At 35.5% G+C, this 19,932-nt stretch overlaps 1 protein-coding gene across 1 annotated transcript; it reads left to right on the top strand.

Moving 5' to 3' along the window:
- The first annotated feature begins 235 nt into the window (after positions 1-235).
- LOC107814620 (uncharacterized) lies at positions 236-3,406 on the top strand. The gene is made up of 4 exons (XM_016640062.2): positions 236-864; positions 1,917-2,080; positions 2,177-2,287; positions 2,592-3,406. Exons 1-4 carry the CDS (start codon positions 264-266, stop codon positions 3,174-3,176), a joined length of 1,461 nt encoding a protein of 486 aa, XP_016495548.2. The 5' UTR covers positions 236-263; the 3' UTR covers positions 3,177-3,406.
- The last annotated feature ends 16,526 nt before the right edge of the window (positions 3,407-19,932 follow it).

Genomic DNA, 19,932 nt, shown 5'->3' on the forward strand with positions numbered 1-19,932 from the left:
TCTTCATTTGATCAAGATGTGAAGAAAAAGTCATATGCAAAGGATAATACATTTGATTTAGTTTTTTCATAATTTTTTTCAAATGGATAATATTTTATTTTTAATCTCTCAATTACTCTTTTTTCTTTTTCTAGTTTTGTTTTCTTTTTATTTTTCTACCTTTTTTTTTTGGCTAAGGATTACTATTTTTTTACCTTCATTTTCTACTATTCTTGGATAAACGTGCACTGCCGACATCTTGGCAACTTATTAGCGGCAAACATATGGTTTCAATATTCGAAATGCCCTTTCACTTGCTACCCATAATCAAACCAATTCGTCTCCCCCAAAACCCTATCAAAACCCTAGTTTACACCACAATCATGTCTTCTTGGTCATGTTCAAGGTGCACATTCTTGAACCCTCCTCTTTCATCCCAAAAATCATCCTGTCAAATCTGTTCATCTGACCCACCACCCTCAATTTCACCAGACCCATCAATTTCAGTCATAAAACCCAAATGGGCATGTAAAGCTTGCACCTTTTTGAACCCTTATCACACTATAAGCTGTGATGTATGTGGAACTAGGGCTTCAGCTTCTGGACTTGCTAATCTTGAAACTGATGATGATGATGAGTTGGATTCTTCTGTTGGCAGTGTTTTTATGCCTTTATTGAGGCCTTGTAATAACAAGGGGAAAAATAGTAGTAGTAGGGTTCCTCTTAGGGTTGATGATGATATTAAGGAGTCTATTAGGGCTAGATGTGTAAATGCTGCAACCAAGAGAAAAAATAGAGAGGACACTGTTGGGGTTGAGGAGGATGAGATTGATTCTGTGGGATATAGGGGTGTTAAGACTGGAACTAAGGCGGTTGACATTTCGGGTATATTCAACTTCTTTCTGTTTAATTCTGGTTTTTTGTCTATGGAACTTACATGTTTTTATAAATATTTTAACATGAATTAGCTGATAAAAGAGACTCCTTTTTATTGGTTTCTTGCATATAATGGTGTCTTGGAGTAGGTTTGCATTAGCACAAATACTGTTTATGGGGTGATTTCTTGTGAATAGTAACTTTTTTGGATACGTTTTGGACTCCCACGTTTGAATGAAGTGGGACCAAATGGAGCAGAATGGAGAATTGTCTTTGAAATAAGCTGATAAAAGATGTCCTGTTTTTGTTGGATTTAGCACAAATACTGTTTTAGGGGTGGTTTCTTGAATATGTGGATGTTTTGAACTGTATCGGAATGAAATGGGACAGACTGGAATGGATGTATAGGAGCCACATAGTTGACGCCAACTAGTTTGAGAGTGAGGCTTAGTTGACTGATGTGATATCTTGAACTCCTCTTAGAGTTCAGCCCCGTTTCATCACCGATTTCAGATTTTAACTAGCGGCTCTAGTTGTGCTTGTTTCATGATATATTTGTAATAAATCTATTTGTTTAAGTAATAGTCTTCTGATTGAGAAGATATCACTTTCCATCTTTCCCTTGTGTGCCCCAATTCGAAATTTGCTGATTGATTCTTGATCTTCATGATCTTATTGACTGGTTGGATCATGTAGAGAGATATGATAATCGGAACTTCTCCCAGGAGAAAAAAGAATAGAAGTACTGTATGGGAAAAGGTGGTTTAGCATGTTTATCACACTTGAAAAGGACTATTTGTGAACTTTTAAGTTGTTGTTTTGCACCTAAAACATTGCATTAATTGTTGGCTTGTGAAACACTTGATCTCCAAACTTTTCCCAACATCTTTGTTTGATTTATTGTAATAAGCCATTTGATGCTATTACACACTTTTTTTATCCAAGGAAATCTAGGTTTTATGTTGGAAGATTTCACTTTTTGGGATAAATTGGTCTCTTAACCTTGACTTTATGCTGCCTTACTCTTTCCCTACTTATAAGTGTAGTGATTTGTGTTGCAGATTCAGTGGAGCAGAAACCAGGGAAAACTTTATCAGCCAGTAACTCCAAAGCGTTGAAGATCTTGACCTATAATGTATGGTTTGCAGATATAGAGATGCCCAAGAGGATGGAAGCTCTTGGTGACCTTATTGTACTGCATTCCCCAGATGTTATATGTTTTCAGGTTATCATCATTTACATATATGTAACTTTGAAAGAGAAACTATTCCTTGCATGAACGTTATTGACTCTGTAATTTGTTGTTTTGTTACCCATTCAGGAGGTTACTCCAGAAAGTTATGACATTTTTCAGCAGTCTAGTTGGTGGAAAATGTATTCTTGTTCAATTTCAAATGTGATGGAACTTACGAGAGGATACTTCTGCATACAGGTGATTAGTTAGTATGCCTTGCATATTTGGTATTTGATGTGTTTTAGGGCTGATAACATGATGATTAGTTTTGTTTTCTTTTTCTTTGTGACCACGATATATCATCTATTACACCTGCTTTGAGCACTGATGATCGTTCTGGAGTTCTTGCTACAATGAAAATAATTAGTTTTCACTTAGCATAACAGAGTTTCTAATCTGGAACATCTCAATAATTGCTCAACATGAATCCTTGCAGTTTTTTTTCTTTTGAGAATTTAGTCCATTTTATTAGTTAAACTTGGTCTTTGACAAAATTTTGCAGTTAAGCAAACTTGGAGTGAAATCCTACAGTTGCAAACCATTTAGCAATTCGATAATGGGAAGGGAACTGTGTATTGCTGAGATCGAAGTTCAGAAAGATAAGACGTTGGTTGTTGCTACCAGCCATCTTGAGAGTCCCTGCCCTGGGCCACCCAAATGGGATCAAATGTTCAGCAAGGAACGTGTGGAGCAAGCTAATGAAGCTGTGAAGTTACTTGAGACAAAGCCAAATGTAATTTTTTGTGGTGATATGAACTGGGATGACAAACTGGATGGTCAATTTCCTCTACCTGATGGGTGGGTTGATGCTTGGGCAAAAATGAAGCCTGAAAAAATTGGTTGGACATACGACACCAAGTCAAACAAAATGTTAAGTGCCAACCGGACACTGCAGAAACGTTTGGACAGGTTTGTTTGCAAACTGCAAGATTTCAGTATAAGTGATATTAGTATGATTGGGAAGGAAGCAATTCCAAATCTCACATATGTCAAAGAGAAAAAAGTGAAGAGTGAAGTTAAGAGACTGACACTACCTGTTTTGCCTAGCGATCATTTTGGCCTGCTTTTGGAGATCTCTCCTCAGTAGTCGCTTATGAGCACAATTTCATATCTCGGTGTTGTGCAGTTTTTGTCTATATGGTAGTCAATGTAAAGGGTTCTAAAAGCTTTTGCTGAGCAGTTTTTTGTGTACATTACTGTGCTCATGTATGCACGGCGAATTATTCTATATGTTGTACGCCGTCTAGCTTCTTATAATATAACTTCTGTGCTTCATTTTCCATTTGTTGGAACTTCTCTGTTGAGGCTTTTGTTTTATCAACTTGTGTCAGTTCTCTACTGCTGTTTCTATCATACAAATGCGCCTTAGCAATAAAAAATGCCGTTATCACCCTTGATCAACAAAGATGAGAAACTTTTAACATGACTTAGTCCCTAAATTCATCTATTGAAAAATTGACCGTTGTTCTAAGGTAATTCTCCATGAATAAGAATTTCATAAATGCAGGGGAAACTTTATGATAACTCTTAAACATAGAAGCAAATTTTTTTTGGAAATAAATATGTCATATCTCTCTTTAGCATATTCAAGTCAAGTATTGGCGAATAATTGAATAAGAAAAGGGCCCAAAAAACTGATCTTCTAAGGGTGTGTTTGGTATGAAGGAAAATTTTTCCATGAAAAATGTTTTCTTGGAAAATATATTCATGGAAAATAAGTGGTTTTATCACTTATTTTTTCTTGTTTGGTTGGTGAATGAAAAAAAATTTCCGAAAAATATTTTCTACTGTTTGGTTAGAGAGTATAAAATATTTTTAGGAAAACAATTTTTATGCTACTCTCCTCAACTCACATTCCTCAAAATCCTCATGTTTCCTGTACTGTCCCCCCCCCCCCCCCCCCCGGACTCTATTTTCTTCAAGAATTTAATTATTCTTTTCAAAATTCACACAAACCCAAAGAAACTAATGTGCTACTTTACTTTTTCAAACAAGAATAACATTGAAATTTGAGCTCGATAACTAAAAAAATACTAGTACTTTTTTTTTTGTTGAAAAAGATCATTTCTACAACATGAAAAGAAACTATTTATTTTGTTGAATGAAATAAAGTACTTTTTGTACATCATAAAAATAAAATACTTTTCTACATCATAAAAAAAAGTATTCATTTTGTTGAAAAAATGTTTTTTTTTTATGTCAGGAACAAAAATACCTAGTTTGTTCAAATAAAAGAAAATAATTTTTCTATATTATGAAAAAAAAATTACTCGTTTTGTTAAAACGAAAGAAAAAATACTTTTCTACGTCATGCTATTGGTTGGTCTGAATTTGTCCCTGGCTACAACACACAAATCCTTTCAAAAGAATGCTACTGTTTTAGTGAATGTATTATACACCCTAAAATGTTGTGCATTTTGGGGCTATTTGTGAATATATTACTCAAGTCTTTTCTCTACTTCTTGAACTAAAAAAAATAAAAATAAAAATTGGTTCCCAAAGAAACTAAAACAAAAAGTAGAAAGGTAAAGTTTTCACTAGTTGATGGTGCAGATGAAGATCTTAGTATATGATATTGTAACACAAATTCAGTTGACCAAAGTATATCTTTTAATGTGCTTAAGTTATATCCACAAATTTTGCTATGTTTCATTTAACATAATAATTATCTTAAAAATATTCTCTACTAGATTGTTCTATATCTTGCCTAAATTCATAAGTGCCCAGCAGAGGGATATTATTAAAGGGGTGTTAATCTTCACATTAGACAACACTCATATGATAGAGTGTGATGGTTTTATCCGTATTAAGTTACAAGATATTGAGCTTTTGTGAAACTGGAATAAACATGATAAATATAATTTTTTCTATCTAGGCGGACATAACTGTTTTGAACCTCTTAAGTAAGAACTTCTCCTAACTTTTGATCTCGTCAACTATATTAAATTTACTAGTTACTTCATAATCCAAAAATGCTATGTTGAATTAATCGTCTTAGTATTCTTAATTGTAAGGATCACTTTTCCATTTTGAAAATCCATTAGCTCTAGGAATTTTAGCACTTCCTCAACCTAGAATTTACTTAAATAATTTAATCCAAATATGGAATATATAACAAACACTACATGAAATGCTCATAAAGAGATGAGCAGTAATATTTTTGTTTATTAGTCTTGCACAAGTCTTGCCATGGAAATTTCAAATGAAAGTTATAGCACACAAGTCTTTTCACCTTTGATTTTTCATATTGATTTTACTAATCATTAAGTTAACATATTCTTTTCTCTAATTTCTAAGGATGAGTAAACATAATTTTGCTACTTACATTCTTTCTAAAAATCCTAGTTGTGGTATCAGAGCCTCTATTAATCTTGATGGATTTGAGGAGGAGCAATTTGTACCAACATAAGAAAGGAGGAATGTTGGATGTTACATCTATTACTGCTACAGTTTTTTCTAGGATAATTAGTTGTTTATTTGTAAGAGTCTAATATTTGATCTATTAGTTCTAGTAAGAGCAATACTTTAGTAGTAGTAGGAGTCTGTTGCTTTATTTATATGCCTATTTAGAAGAGTTTACTGCTTTATTTATATGCCTATTTAAATCCTTATGATTAATAATATTTTATAAATTACCAACATTCTTACTACTTGCTTATTTTCAACAAAATTTTTAGTGGATATATCGTGGGCTAGTCATCCATTCAACTTTTCTATAATTAGCAAAAGTGTTATTAGTATTTTTCCATGCTTTCTTTTATGGCTTTGGGCTCAATTTACTAACAATAACAGTATATTCAGTGTATTATTACAAGTGAGGTCTGAAGAGGGTAATATGTATGCAAATTTTACCTCTACCTTGTGAAGGTAGAGAGGCAGACTCAATTTACTAAGGGGAAATGGTCAAATATATCCCTATACTTTTGAATATTGTCTACATTTAACATCCGTTATACTATTCGGCCAAATTTACCCCTACCTTTTATACTATCCAGCCAAACTTACCCCTATAATCAACAAATTTTTAAAAACTACCCCGATGTCCGTCAGGTGACCCAGAATCTCCTAAATTATTTTAGTTAAGTCACTTATTCTTCTTCTTGATTCACTATTTTCGAAATAATTAGCATTTACAGGCTTTCTTAAAAAAATAAGATAAAGAAATATTAAAATAATAAACGGTTAGTAAATAAAATATAGTAAATTGAGGAATCTAAATTAGTCAGCTTGTCTAAATTCCAAAAGTATTTACAACATCCCAACTTTAATGAATTCGTTGCACCAAAGGTATGGAGACTTTGCAAGTATTAGTGGTAGAAGTTGAAGTTTCTTGGAGACTTTACATTGTCGAATTTAATTTTGCTTTAATCAAATGCATACGCAATGTGCAGTCTTTAATTAGTCGATCAAACTCTATATTAAGTAGATAATGACAAAAAATATTTGAACATACATGTACATGCATGATGATCAGCTGCATATAATACACAATAAATAGATCGCTGAATTCTACGGTTTGTATATGGTTGAAAAATAAATAAATTTTAAAGTAATTCCAAACTCATTATCACAAGAAGAGAAGTGGGTGCATTGGTATTTAACAATATCCATGAATAATTTATATAGTATAGTACCTTTTGCATTCACATTAATAGTAATTTTTGAAAATAGTGGAGCAAGAAGAACAACATGTGATTTAAATAAAAAGAAATTGAGAGATTTTGGATTACTTAACAGATTAAGGGAATTTTTTTAAAAGTTTGCAGATGATAAGAGTATATTTAGTCGGATAGTATAACAATAGGGATAAAATTGACCGGATAGTATAACGGAGGTTAAATATAAACAATATTCGAATGTAGAGGGTCATATTTGACCCTTTTCCCATTTACTAATGTTGTTGGAATACTATTAATGAAAGACTTACAAGTTAAAACAACGATGTCGATTAGATTCTAAAAGTGGCTATTTGTTAAAATTACATAAAAGCAAGTGACTGTTGCTTTATTAACATTATTTGGATCATTGTTACCCATCGTTTTATAATATATTGTATTGCATCGTTTTATAGATACAATATTTGAATAGATTGTATCGTTTGTTGTTGTTAAATAATATTTTTGTTGTTTGGTTTGAGTGTTTCGTACTGTACTGTAATTGATGAATTCACCAAAATACCCCCAATTATTTTAAAGAAAATTTATTAAGAATTACATATAAAAATAATTTAAGAAAACATCTTTCTACTAATTCATCACTAATTACATAGCTTGGAAACAAGAGCAAAAACCTGGAAAAAAAGATTAACTAGTATTAGCAAAAAGATAAATTAAAATGATGGAAAGAGACAAAGAATCGAACGGTGATTTGGATAAAAAGAACGGGGCAAACCAACTCTAGAAAAGATGGAAGAAAACAAAGTAGGTCAATATATTGGAGATTTAGAATTAAAATAAAAAATAATTAAATGATAAAATAGAATTATAGAGTAATAAGTAAGGGCATAATTGGAAAAGAAAATAGAAAACGATCCCACCACACCGAATCGGTTGTTTCATAAAATGGGGGTTTTGCTTGTTCCGGAACAATGGATTTAACAATACGATACAATCAATTTTAAATAAACAATCAAAACAAACATTGTTTTGTAATAACAATATGATACGACAGGTAACAACCATCCAAACAAGATGTAAGTTGTGACCTGAGGCGTAGTTAGTACTTAAAGCTTATGAGTTCGAGATTTTAAGCTCTAAATTAATATTTTGTATATAGTAAATGGATTTCTTTAGACAAATACAAAATTTGGATGAAAGGTAATGAATTCGGCTGAACCAATAATCTAAACTCTAGCTCCAACCCCGGTTACGGCTATCTTTCAATTACTATAGAAATGTTGAAATTTTTTTAAAAGTGGCTAGTTGTCAAAATCATCCCATCTTTTCCCTCTTTTTTCTTCTCCACAAATAAGTTGTACACGTAATTAGTTTTTCATTTTACGTTGCAATGACTCTGGGTTATCAAACACATGATAAGGGTCGTCCATGCCATGTTGCAGTTTTCCATAAAAAAAATAATGTAGCAGCCCTGTTCTGCTGTTCACTTTCCTCCTCCAAAGTCCCTGTATAAATAAAGAGAGACAGACTTGTGATCGATCATTCACAACCACTCAAAAATATAGATAGTAGAAATTGGCCGACTTACATTAATACCAAAATTGACACTTTTAAGTCTTAACCATGAGTTTTGATATCATTAAATGGTCAACTTTTAAATGCAATACCAGAACTGAGAGAAAGAACAGGACAACCTGCAGGTTGACGTTTTCATAAGGGCAAAAGAGACATGTTTCGTGTAGGGTCATGTAACGACCCGATCGATCGTTTTGAGTATTTGCACTTTGCTCGGTAGTTTACGGGCATGAATATCTCCGTATGATATATTATGACTTGTGTGAATCGTTGGTTTTGGTTTTCAGGTTATTCGGAATTGATTTGGAAGAATGATTCTCAACTAGAAGCTTTAAATTGGAAGAGTTGACCAAGTCTGACTTTTTAGTATTTGACCTCGGATTGGAGTTTTGATGGTTCCCTTTGGTCCGGATAGTGATTTTGGACTCGGGCATATACTCGAATTTACATTTAGATGTTTCTAGAAGGTTTCGACACAAATTGGCGAAAGTGAGAAATTTGAAGGTTTGGAAAGTTCATAAGTTTGACCGGAAGTTTACTTTGATGATATCGGGTTCGGAGTGTAGTTCTGGGAATTAAAATAGTTTCGTTATGTCATCTGAAACTTGTGTACAAAGTTTGGGTTCATTCCGGGTTGATTTGATATGTTTCAGTACGAGTTTTGGAGATTGAAAAGTTCAAAGTTCATTAAATTCGATTTAAGGTGCGATTCATCTTTTAAATGTTGTTATGCGTGATTTGAGGCCTCGAGTAGGTTCGTATTATGTTATCGGACTTGTTGGTATGTTCGGACATGGTCCCGAGGGGCTCGGGTGAGTTTCGGACGAGGTTCGATTTTGTTTGGATCATTTTTGGGTAAAGTTTGCTGGTGGCAGATCTGGTGTGATCGCACCTACGACTGGTTTGCGCAGGTGCGATGGGCGTCGAAGTGATAGAGGATTTGCAAAAGCGAGGTGTGAGCTGGTGAGGAAGACCGCAAAAGTGGAAGTAAGGGCGCATCTGCACGTTCGCAGAAGCGTAAGATTAGCTACAGAAGCGGCATGTGGCGCAAAAGCGGGAGTTGGGTGGCGCACCTGCGCGTGTGCAGAGTCAAAAAATGTTCGCATGTGCAGAAAGGCCGGTCTTCATGGGGCTTCGCAAAGGCGATATTTTATATGCAAAAGCGGAGGTCGCAGATGCAACATTTTGACCGCATATGCGGAAATCGCTGGGGAGAAGCTATAAAAATTGAGGTTTTGGTTCTTTTATCATATTTTGAAATGTGGGACTCGGATTGAGGCAACTTTTAAAGCAATTTTTATCACAAGGATTGGGGTAATTGTTATACACCTGATTTTGATCTTATTTCATGAATCTATCTTCATTTTTGGTAATTGGTTGATGAATTTTAGAGAGGAAATTGGGGGTTTTAACCTAAAGTTTTATAGTATGAGTTATTGAGTTTTGAACATCGATTCGAAGTCGGATTTGGGTGAAACTAGTATGGTTGGACTCGTAATTGAATGGGTTGTCGGATTTTGTGAGTTTTGTCGGGTTTTGAGGCGCGGTCTTGGGTTGGACTTTTTGGCTGATTTTGGGCTTTTGATTAAGATTCGTCCTTTATCGATTAGGTTTGCTTCCTTTGACGTTATTTGATGTATTTGAGTTTCATTTGGCTAGTTTCGAGTCGTTTGGAAGTCGGTACGCTCGGGATGGCATTTTTGGAGCATTGTTTGGGCTTGCTCGGTATTGGATTTGACTTGTTCGAGGTAAGTAACACTTCTAAACTTGGTGCTGAGGGTATAAAACCCCGAATTACGTGTTATGTATTTAGTATTGAGGTGAAACACATGCTAGGTGACGGTTGTGTATGTGTACACCATGTGAATTGTGATTCCGTTATTCCTGTGGTAATGTGTAGTTACCTGATCTTATCTGTAACCATGAAATCTCTACGTACTAGAGCTATTGAGCTTGATCCATGTTAGAAACTATGTCTAGGCTTCATGCTTATTCTGTTAGGACCATAGAGGTCATATTGTTGTTGAATTACTTGTTTAAATTGCAATTTCATACTCAGTCATGTACATTCATTTCATATCACATCTCAATCTCTGCTGCTATTTATTGACACATCATATCATCATTTTGGGCTAGTTTCATGGCATTGTGAGCCCGAGAGGTTGGAGAATTTGATGACTGAGTGGGGCCGAGGGCCTAATTGTGAGGTTATTGATGCTATAACACGTAAGTTGTCCGTGCGGATCCAGATATTGATATTATAGCAGGTGAGTTGTTCGTGCAGCATGTGAGTTGTCCATGTGAATTATAACGCTTGGGTTGAAGGAGCCCCTCCGGAGTCTGTACACAGCCCCAGTGAGCGCGGTTGATTATATTTGGTGATAGATCTTCCACGGACTGGATTGTCCTTATACATTACTGAGTGACTGACTGTCAGTTGCTATGTATATATTCGGGATAGATCTTCCCTGGGCTGGATTGGTCATATACAGTACTGAGTAACTGAGCATGTCGAGTGGTTGAGCACGATGAGTGGAAAGTGTGAGACAGTGAGATTGAGTAATCTGAGAGTGTGAGTTCGTGAGTTCATCTCTGAGATACATTGCATTCACATATATTGACATATAGGCATAGAGACGTATTTTCCTCATGTCATTTGAAAATGAAACATTTACCTGTTGCAAGCTTCTTTTTTTTTTTGGAAAATTATAGTTTTCAAGCTTACTCATATTTTTGAAAATTTCAGAAAAATATTTGGGTTTCATTGTTACACTTGAAAAACAGGCCTATTTTTCTGGAACTGTGAACGAGCTGGGCATTTTATCTCTGAGTTACTTCTTTTATTACTTTCATTATGTTGTTATGAGCTGTTGTTAGCTATTGGTGTAGGACTCCGACCTTTGTTCCAGCTCGTCACTACTTTCAACCTAATGTTAGGTTTGTTACTTATTGAGTATATGTGGTCGGTTGTACTCATACTACACTTCTGCACCTTGCGTGCAGATGTTGGATGTTGCTGTTGCTGTGATCGACATGAGCTGGAATTGAAGACGTACTTGCGTTCCGTTTGTAGCTGCCTATTGTTCATGGTAACCTTAGATTCATAAAAATCTGTTTATGTACATTTCGAACAGATGATGCATTTATTTCATACCAGCTTTGTAAATTCTTATCTTAGAACTCATGATTTGTACTACCAGTCCTTAGAAAATGTATAAGATTCAGATATTTTTTTTATTTAATTATCTTATTAATTTCATTGAAATTGGATAGTTGTTAATTGTCTTACCTAGCGGGTTGGGTTACAAATGCCCTCGTACACAATTTTGACTTGGTTTTACTTTGACATTTTCTTCCTCTGTCTCATTTGTTCGTAATTTTGCCTTTTCAAGAATTCACTCCTTGATTCATCAAACATATGTCAAAAAAATGGCAAAACTTGAATGAATTCAGAATTCTCAAATCAAAGGAAAACAACAATATAGGAGAAGGAACTGTTATTGAGCTCCTAACAAACTAAAAGAAGAGAAACTGAAAGATTTCATCTTATCCATTGTCACACCTCCTTTTTCCGCCCCGCGAGGGGTGAAGGAGTTTTTCCAATTAAACGACAATCGAAACGGGATTTGTTTATTTGTTTCAGAGTCGCCACTTGGGAGATTTAAGGTTTCCCAAGTCACCAATTTAATCCCGAATCGAGGAAAAGAATGACTCTGTATTACAGTCCGCGAACCAGAAATCTGGATAAGGAAATCTGTTAACCCGGGAGAAGGTGTTAGGCATTCCCGAGTTCCGTGGTTCTAGCACGGTCGCTCAACTGTCATATTCGGCTTGTTTATCTGATTTTATACAATTATGAGCTCATGTGCAAACTTTAACTCTTTACCGCTTTTATTATTATATTTTAAAAGAATGTGAACATCGTTTAAAAACATGTCTTTAGATTGCGTCACATGAAATGCACCCGCGATCAGGAACGCATTTTTATTCAATATTTTGGGATTTGAATTTGGGTCGCATGAAATGCACACCCGAGTTTAAGAAGGTAAGATATTTAAAATGCGCGCCTAAAACAATTAGCGTATTATTATTTCTGGGTAAGACCGTGAAATTTTTCTAAACGGCTTATCCCGAAGTCTAAGTAATTTTAATTAAACATTTATTGAGGGCCCCGCAATTTGTGTGTTTTATTGGGCGAGACTCATCTCATTTATTTTAAAAGGATAATCCTAAAGTGCCTACATTTTTCTATTAAAATTGTCTCTAAAAAATGAAAGAGAAAAGGTCTTAATTTATTTACATGCTTGAGCTGTTATATTTGGGTTTCGAATATGATTCATAAATTCTGAAAATGATGCAAGCAGGGCAGTCCGTTGTCAATGCGGGCTCAGGCTCAACGTGTATGGCATAAACTAGACCTGGGCCATCTTATTCACATGTTATTACCTAATTACATTATACTAGGTATGTTCACAGTTTGTCAAATTAAAAAAAAAAAAAAACTTAGCAATCTAATTTTAATCCTAGACCATTTACATGCTGAAATTAACCAATAGTATTTAACTAAACAATATTCCTACAAATTCTGAAATAGTCTATTCGTTTGATGAACTAACGTACTTTTTGAGACATGGTAATCATCCAACAATAACGAATTAACTGGACGGAGTTATTACACCATTTATTTATTTTTTAGGAAATATATAGATAGTTCGTCCGTTAAGCTATCGTCAGATGTTCCACTATATATTTTAAACAACTACATGATTCTGATTAGAGTAAGCTAAATAATTTATATATACAAATAAAATTCAGAATATAATTAAAATAAATTCAAAATTTCAACTCTTCATTTTCGTATTCATGCTTCATGTTTCAGTTTACAGTAACCAGCGTATCAGTTGTATACCTGATATTGGAAGCAAAAGAAAAGGGAGATCAGCAGAAATTCAGTAGCATACAACAACAACGACACCCAGTAACCAGCAACAGCCAGCAATGAGAAACCAGTGACGGATTTTAAAACTCAAGATAAAAATCCAGAAACACCAACAACAATCAACGGACCGAAGCAAAGGGAATTTTTTCAGATTTGAAAGACTAGTTAATGCTTAACCCTTAATTTCTGAATCCGTATATCAGAATATTTAGATTGTATATCAGGTGTATACTACTCACTCTTTTAATTTCCAGAATGTTTTTATTTGTATTTTTTGGAAGTTTTAATATTTTCGGAATTTTTCTCTCTTCAATATTCAGCTCTCTTTTTCTCTATCTTCTCCTCTTTTAAAATCTGTCCAAGTCCCCTCTATTTATTACCATCTTTCAGTATTTTTTAAACATAAAACCCACTATCTTCCCACTCACCCCCCTTTTAATCTCACTACCTAATGTTTTGTCCCCCACTATATTAAACAAATACCCCATTATATCTTGTCCCCATGCTTATATTAAACAATTGCATTATTCCCCACCATTATATCTTGTCCCCCCATTATTGATTATTTTAATATTATCTTAATCTTAATGGACAGAGCACTCAAAATAAATAATTGTTCAGAATTTTAATTTCAAAAATACCCCTTTGACCTTACTGAAATTACCATTTTGACCCTGAAAACACTGTAATTTACCAATCTACCCCGTTAGCTATAACAAGTTCAACTAATCAATTCTAACCAAAATATAGCAGCTATAACCAATTCCTAATAAGATTTTATGAACAAACTCAAACTATATGATGAACAACAAACAACTTGAATTATTTTGACTGAACAATATTTTTACACAACAAACCTATTTTCAGATTCACCAACAATAACAAACAAATATATTCAAAGCATGAGCTCAAATTCAAATTAAACTTAAACAAAATAAATAAACAGATTCAAATCACTAAACTCAAATAATCAATTGATCTTCAAATTAAATCCAACAAAATACAACAAAGATACATGATTCAAACTAAATCAAAGAATTAAAAACCAAAACATAAACTCACATTAAATCACTGAATTAAAAACGAACTTCAAACAAAAATGAACACGAATTAAATCTATATTAAACAACAAACATGACGGATTCAAATGATTTAAACTAACACTTTTCTATATTAAAGCTAAATCCTTTTAAATTAATAAAACAATCTGAAAACAAATAATTAATTGAACTTCAATTTAAATCTAACAATATTATAATTAAACTAACAATTTCTATAAAAAATAAACAAGAAAAATGAAACAAACTGAAGAAAATAACAAAACGATAAGCATGAAATTAATATCGAACATATCTAATTTTAGATCCGAAAATATCAAACAAATTACGGACAAAAATGAAACTCAAACCCACTAACCGGATCGAAACGACGAAGAACTTGGATGAAAACAAATCTGTCCGGAAACGATTGTCGCACCAAGACTGTCAACGACCTAACGGATCTTGAATTCAACGACAAACCCACTTTCCTTTTAACCTTGACGAACTCAAAACAACAAACGACGACCTCGACCAAAGCTCGAATAAACGAAATGGTGAGGTCTCGTTTTGGTTTTGGACTGAGGGCGGCGAAAACAAAAGTGAAGCAGCTGGGATTTGGTTTTAAAACAGCTGCTCGTCGTGGCAGCAACAAACGCAGCAGAAGCAGCCGCTGGACGGGCCAAGGCAGCAACGGGGGTGGTCGTTTGACGATGGACGCTGGTGGTCGACTGAAGAAGATGAAGCAGCAGACGACGAAAGAGCTGGAAAAAGCAACGAGCAGCAGTAACAGTAGCATCGACGGAGGAGCTGGAAGAAACAACGAGCAGCATCGCTGCATGCTCGTCAATGGCGGAGCTCGGAGCAGCGGCGATGGTGGCTGGGTATGGCTATGTTGTGGATGGAGTTTAACGGGCTGGTTTGGTCGTTCATGGCGGAGTGACAGTGGTGAGGGCTGTTTGGAGTGAGCTTGAGGACAAATGAAGAAGAAGCAGCATCCATGGACGGGCTGCTGCGTGTGTGTGTGTGTTTTTTGTTGTGTATGTGTGTGTGTGTGTGCTGTGTATTGCGTGAGTGTGTGTGTGTGTTGATGTGTGGTGTGTGTTGTGTGTTGAAGGTGAAGGACGGGGGGAAGGGCAGCCATTGGAGGGGCTTGGAGAGTTTTGGAGAAGAAGAGGGAAAGAGAGAGGGGGGGGATGGGATTTTTAGGGTTTTCTTGTTTTGTTTTTGTGAAATGTAAGATAGAGAGATGGGGTGTTGGGTATTTGGGTTATGGGCTGGGTCGACCCGGTTTGGAATGTACCGGGTCGTAGAGGAAGGTTGGGTATATTTGGGCCTGTGGTTCAAATTGAAGAAGAGGCCTAATTCCGATTTTCTTTTATATTCTTGCTCTCTTTTCTTTTACTTCCTAATTAATAAAACTAAAATTCTAAATTAACTTATAAACTAAATTAACTTATAAAAAATACTAATTAATTCCAAATAACTATTATCGCACATTTAAATAGCAATTAACGATAAAATCGCACAATTTAGACGTTAAATGCTAAAAATGCAACGCACATTATTTTTTTCTGATTTTCTCATTTTTGTAAAAAAAAACTTAAATAAATACTAAATGAAAATGCGACATATTTTATATTTTTATTAATTTAAACAAATAAACATGCACAGACAAAAATACAAATAATTATACAAAAATACTACAAAATACAAACATTGTACACAAAGGAAAATTGTTTTATTTTGAATTTTTGGGAGTGATTCTCATATAGGGCGAAAATCACGTGCTCACAGATGCACCTCTTTGTCTGAAAACACGAAGGGTTTTCGTGCAAAGATAAAGTGAGCGGATACGAGCGATTTTTGCCCGTTCGAGTACTCCGTGTGAAGCATTTTTGAAAGATTTGACCGAACCTTTGCTTCAGAGGTTTCCTACATATCCTGGGCTAAACAGGAATCAAGTCAATGTAGTTCGGGTAGTTTTGGTAGCTGGGACTACCATGGGATTGCAATGTTGCTACTATTGCATGCTACTTTTACTGCTTGCTGACCTCCTTATTACACCATGCTTAAAAGAAAAATCAAGAAGCTAGGCTAGACTAAGGATTACAAGATCACATCTATCTTCCATTTGTTCTTGATGCCTTGCTTTCTTGTCGGCTTGTATTTCTTCCGGTGATTTTCTTCCGAGAACTTGGGGATGACACTGGCCTTTTGCTTTTCTGAATACCAGTTTTCATCATTTTGATCGGTCTACTGGGGATATGACTTCCTTAATTAAGCTTTTCGGTGGTTCCTCTGGGGATACGGCTCTCTTCATCAAAATTTGTTATGCTGGGCATAATTTAATGTTCACAGGCCGCTTCTTTCAAGACGCGTCTTTTCTTCCTTTTGACTCATGCGCTTGAATTTGTGCTGGGACCTCTTGTTGCAACCTTCTGCTTTCCGGTGCTGGGGATTTTTATTGTTTCCTGCTGGGGATTCCTGTTGTAACCTTCTGCCTTCCGGTGGGTTACTGATTTCAAGATCTGAAGTATAAGACTGAAAAGTATTCCTCTCGTTATGCAGGTGGGCACCTGAATGCAAAAATATGAAATGTATTCCCTCGTTATACTGGTGGGCGACCTAGGACATGAAATGAAAAAAACAGAAATGTATGCCCGCATTATACTGGTGGGCGACCTAGAAATGAAATCTACAGACTGAAAAGTATTCCTCTCGTTATGTAGGTGGGCACCTGAGACATGAAATGTAAAGACTGAAAGGTATTCCTCTCGTTATACAGGTGGGCGCCTGACTTCAACAAACAACTTTGAAAAATAAAACACCTTTCTTCTCTTTAGGCTAGCGAGATTTCAACAACTTTTAAAAATAAAACGCCTTTCCTCTCTTCAGGCGGGCTCCTGACCTCAACAACAACTTTGAAAAATAAAACGCCTTTCCTCTCTTCAGGCGGTCTCTTAACTTCAACAACTTTGAAAATAAAATGTCATTCCTTTCTTTAGGCTGGCGATATTTCAACAACTTTTAAAAATAAAATGTCTTTACTCTCTTCAGGCGGGCTCCTGACTTCAACAACAACTTTGAAAAATAAAACGCCTTTCCTCTCTTCAGGCGGGCTCCTGACTTCAACAACAACTTTGCAAATAAAATCCTATTTGAGGGCGGATGAACCCAAAATATCCTATTTGAGGGCGGATGAACCCAACATATCCTACATTGAGGGCGGATGAACCCAACTAGGAAGTGCGTCTCCTACGAGTAAAACTTGTGTGAACCAAAATCAGGAAGTGTGTATTCTAGTGGTAAACTCTCATTTTTAGGAAGTGTGTCTCCTAAAGCAAAAATATAACCTGAACGACCCAGACTACGAAATGCGTTTTCTAGGGGTGAAACTTCAATGATTCAAACTAGGAAGTGCGTCTCCTACAAATGAACTTAAATGAACCAGACTAGGATGTGCGTCTCCTAGGGGTAAAACTTCAATGATTCAAACTAGGAAGTGCGTCTCCTACAAATGAACTTAAATGAACCAGACTAGGAAGTGCGTCTCCTAGGGGTGAAACTTAAATGATTCAAACTAGGAAGTGCGTCTCCTACAAATGAACTTAAATGAACCAGACTAGGAAGTGTGTCTCCTAGGGGTAAAATAAACTTAGGAAGTGCGTCCCCTATGGGTAAAACTTTAATGATTTTAAACTAGGAAGTGCGTCTCCTATTAATGAAACTTAATTTAGGAAGTGCGTTTCTTATGCATGAAATCTTAATTTAGGAAGTGCGTCTCCTATGCATGAAATAAACTTAGGAAGTGCATCTCCTATGGGTAAAATAAACTTAGGAAGTGCGTCTCCTGGGGTAAAATAAACTTAGGAAGTGCGTCTCCTAGGGGTAAAACTTTAATGATTTTAAACTAGGAAGTGCGTCTCCTATTAATGAAAACTTAATTTAGGAAGTGCGTTTGCTATGCATGAAATCTTAATTTAGGAAGTGCGTCTCCTATGCATGAAATAAACTTAGAAGTGCGTCTCCTAGGGGTAAAAATGACTTAGGAAGTGCGTCTCCTATGCGTGAACCATTTCCTTCTTCCTGAATTATCTTCTTACTTTCCGTAAAACTTGTGTGGTCTTCCCCCGAAACTGCTGGGGATAACACTGCTGGGGAATAATTTACTTACCTGTTGGGGGATAAAATGTTATCAGCTGGGGATAACGCTATCGAGGATATCACTGCTGGGGGATTTTGATTCCTTCAAAACTAGTGCTTCACTCTTCGGAAGGCTGCTGGGAATGACACTGGCCTTTTGCTTTTTTCGAGCACAAGTTTCATTGTCACACCTCCTTTTTCCGCCCCCGCGAGGGGTGAAGGAGTTTTTCCAATTGAAGGACAATCGAATCGGAATTTGTTTATTTATTTCAGAGTCGCCACTTGGGAGATTTTAGGGTGTCCCAAGTCACCAATTTTAATCCTGAATCGAGGAAAAGAATGACTCCATATTACAGTCTAAGCACCAAAAATCCGGATAAGGAATTCTGTTAACCCGGGAGAAGGTGTTAGGCATTCCCGAGTTCCGTGGTTCTAGCACGGTCGCTCAACTATCATATTCGGCTTGATTATCTGATTTTTATACAAGTATGAACTTATGTGCAAATTTTAACTTTTTACCGCTTTCTTAATTATTATTATTTTTACAGGGAATTGCAACGTTGTGAAAATGTATCTCAAACCGCGTCACAATCAATGTACCCGTGGTCGTCTACACACTTTGACTCCGTTGAGATTTGGATTTGGGTCACATAAATGTGCACCCGAGTTTAAGAAAATTAAATTATTAAAGGCGCGCCTAAAACGACTAGCGTATCATCTACTTTGGGTAGGGACGTGGAATTTTGCTAAACGGTCCATCCCGAAGTCTAAGCAATTTTAAAGCAAATATTTACTGAGGGCCCCGCAATTTTGTATTTTTATTCGGCGAGACTCATCTCATTCTTATTTTTTAAAGGAATTTGCAACGTCGTGGACATGCATCTCGGACCACGTCACAATCAATGTACCCGTGATTAGAGCCACATTTCGACTCCGTTGAGATTTGGATTTGGGTCACATAAATGTGCACCCGAGTTTAAGAAGGTAAGATTTATTAAAATGCGCGCCTAAAGCGGTTAGCGTATTATTATTTTGGGTAAGGCCGTGGAGTTCGCTAAGCGGCCTATCCCGAGTTCTAAGTAATTAACACGTACATTTTGTGAGGGCCCCGCAATCTGTGCATTTTATTTGGCGAGGCTCGTCTCATTTTTATTTAAAAGGATGAACCTACAGTGACTACATTTTTTCTATTAAGTTCGTCTCTAAAATAAAAGAAAATATCTTAATTAATTACATGCTGAAAAACGTAACTTATTAGTTATTAGTTTACGGCTAATGCGAATGGAAAATTGCGATCGAGTCTGTACAAAGAAAAACTGCTTTCATTCTATATTCTATTATTCAACAATACTAGAACATGAGATTGACACACCATAATATCAAAACAGATTAACTATTCTTCGATTAATTTAAACTAACATTATTAGATGAAGAAGTTATACATATGCAACCTCATTACTCATTAATCAATCAACTATAAATTTTTTACAAATAACGGAAAATTAATATTCAAACACAAATCTAAACAGG

This window comes from Nicotiana tabacum, chromosome 3 (assembly GCF_000715075.1).
Source record: "Nicotiana tabacum cultivar K326 chromosome 3, ASM71507v2, whole genome shotgun sequence".
Lineage (NCBI taxonomy): Eukaryota > Viridiplantae > Streptophyta > Magnoliopsida > Solanales > Solanaceae > Nicotiana > Nicotiana tabacum.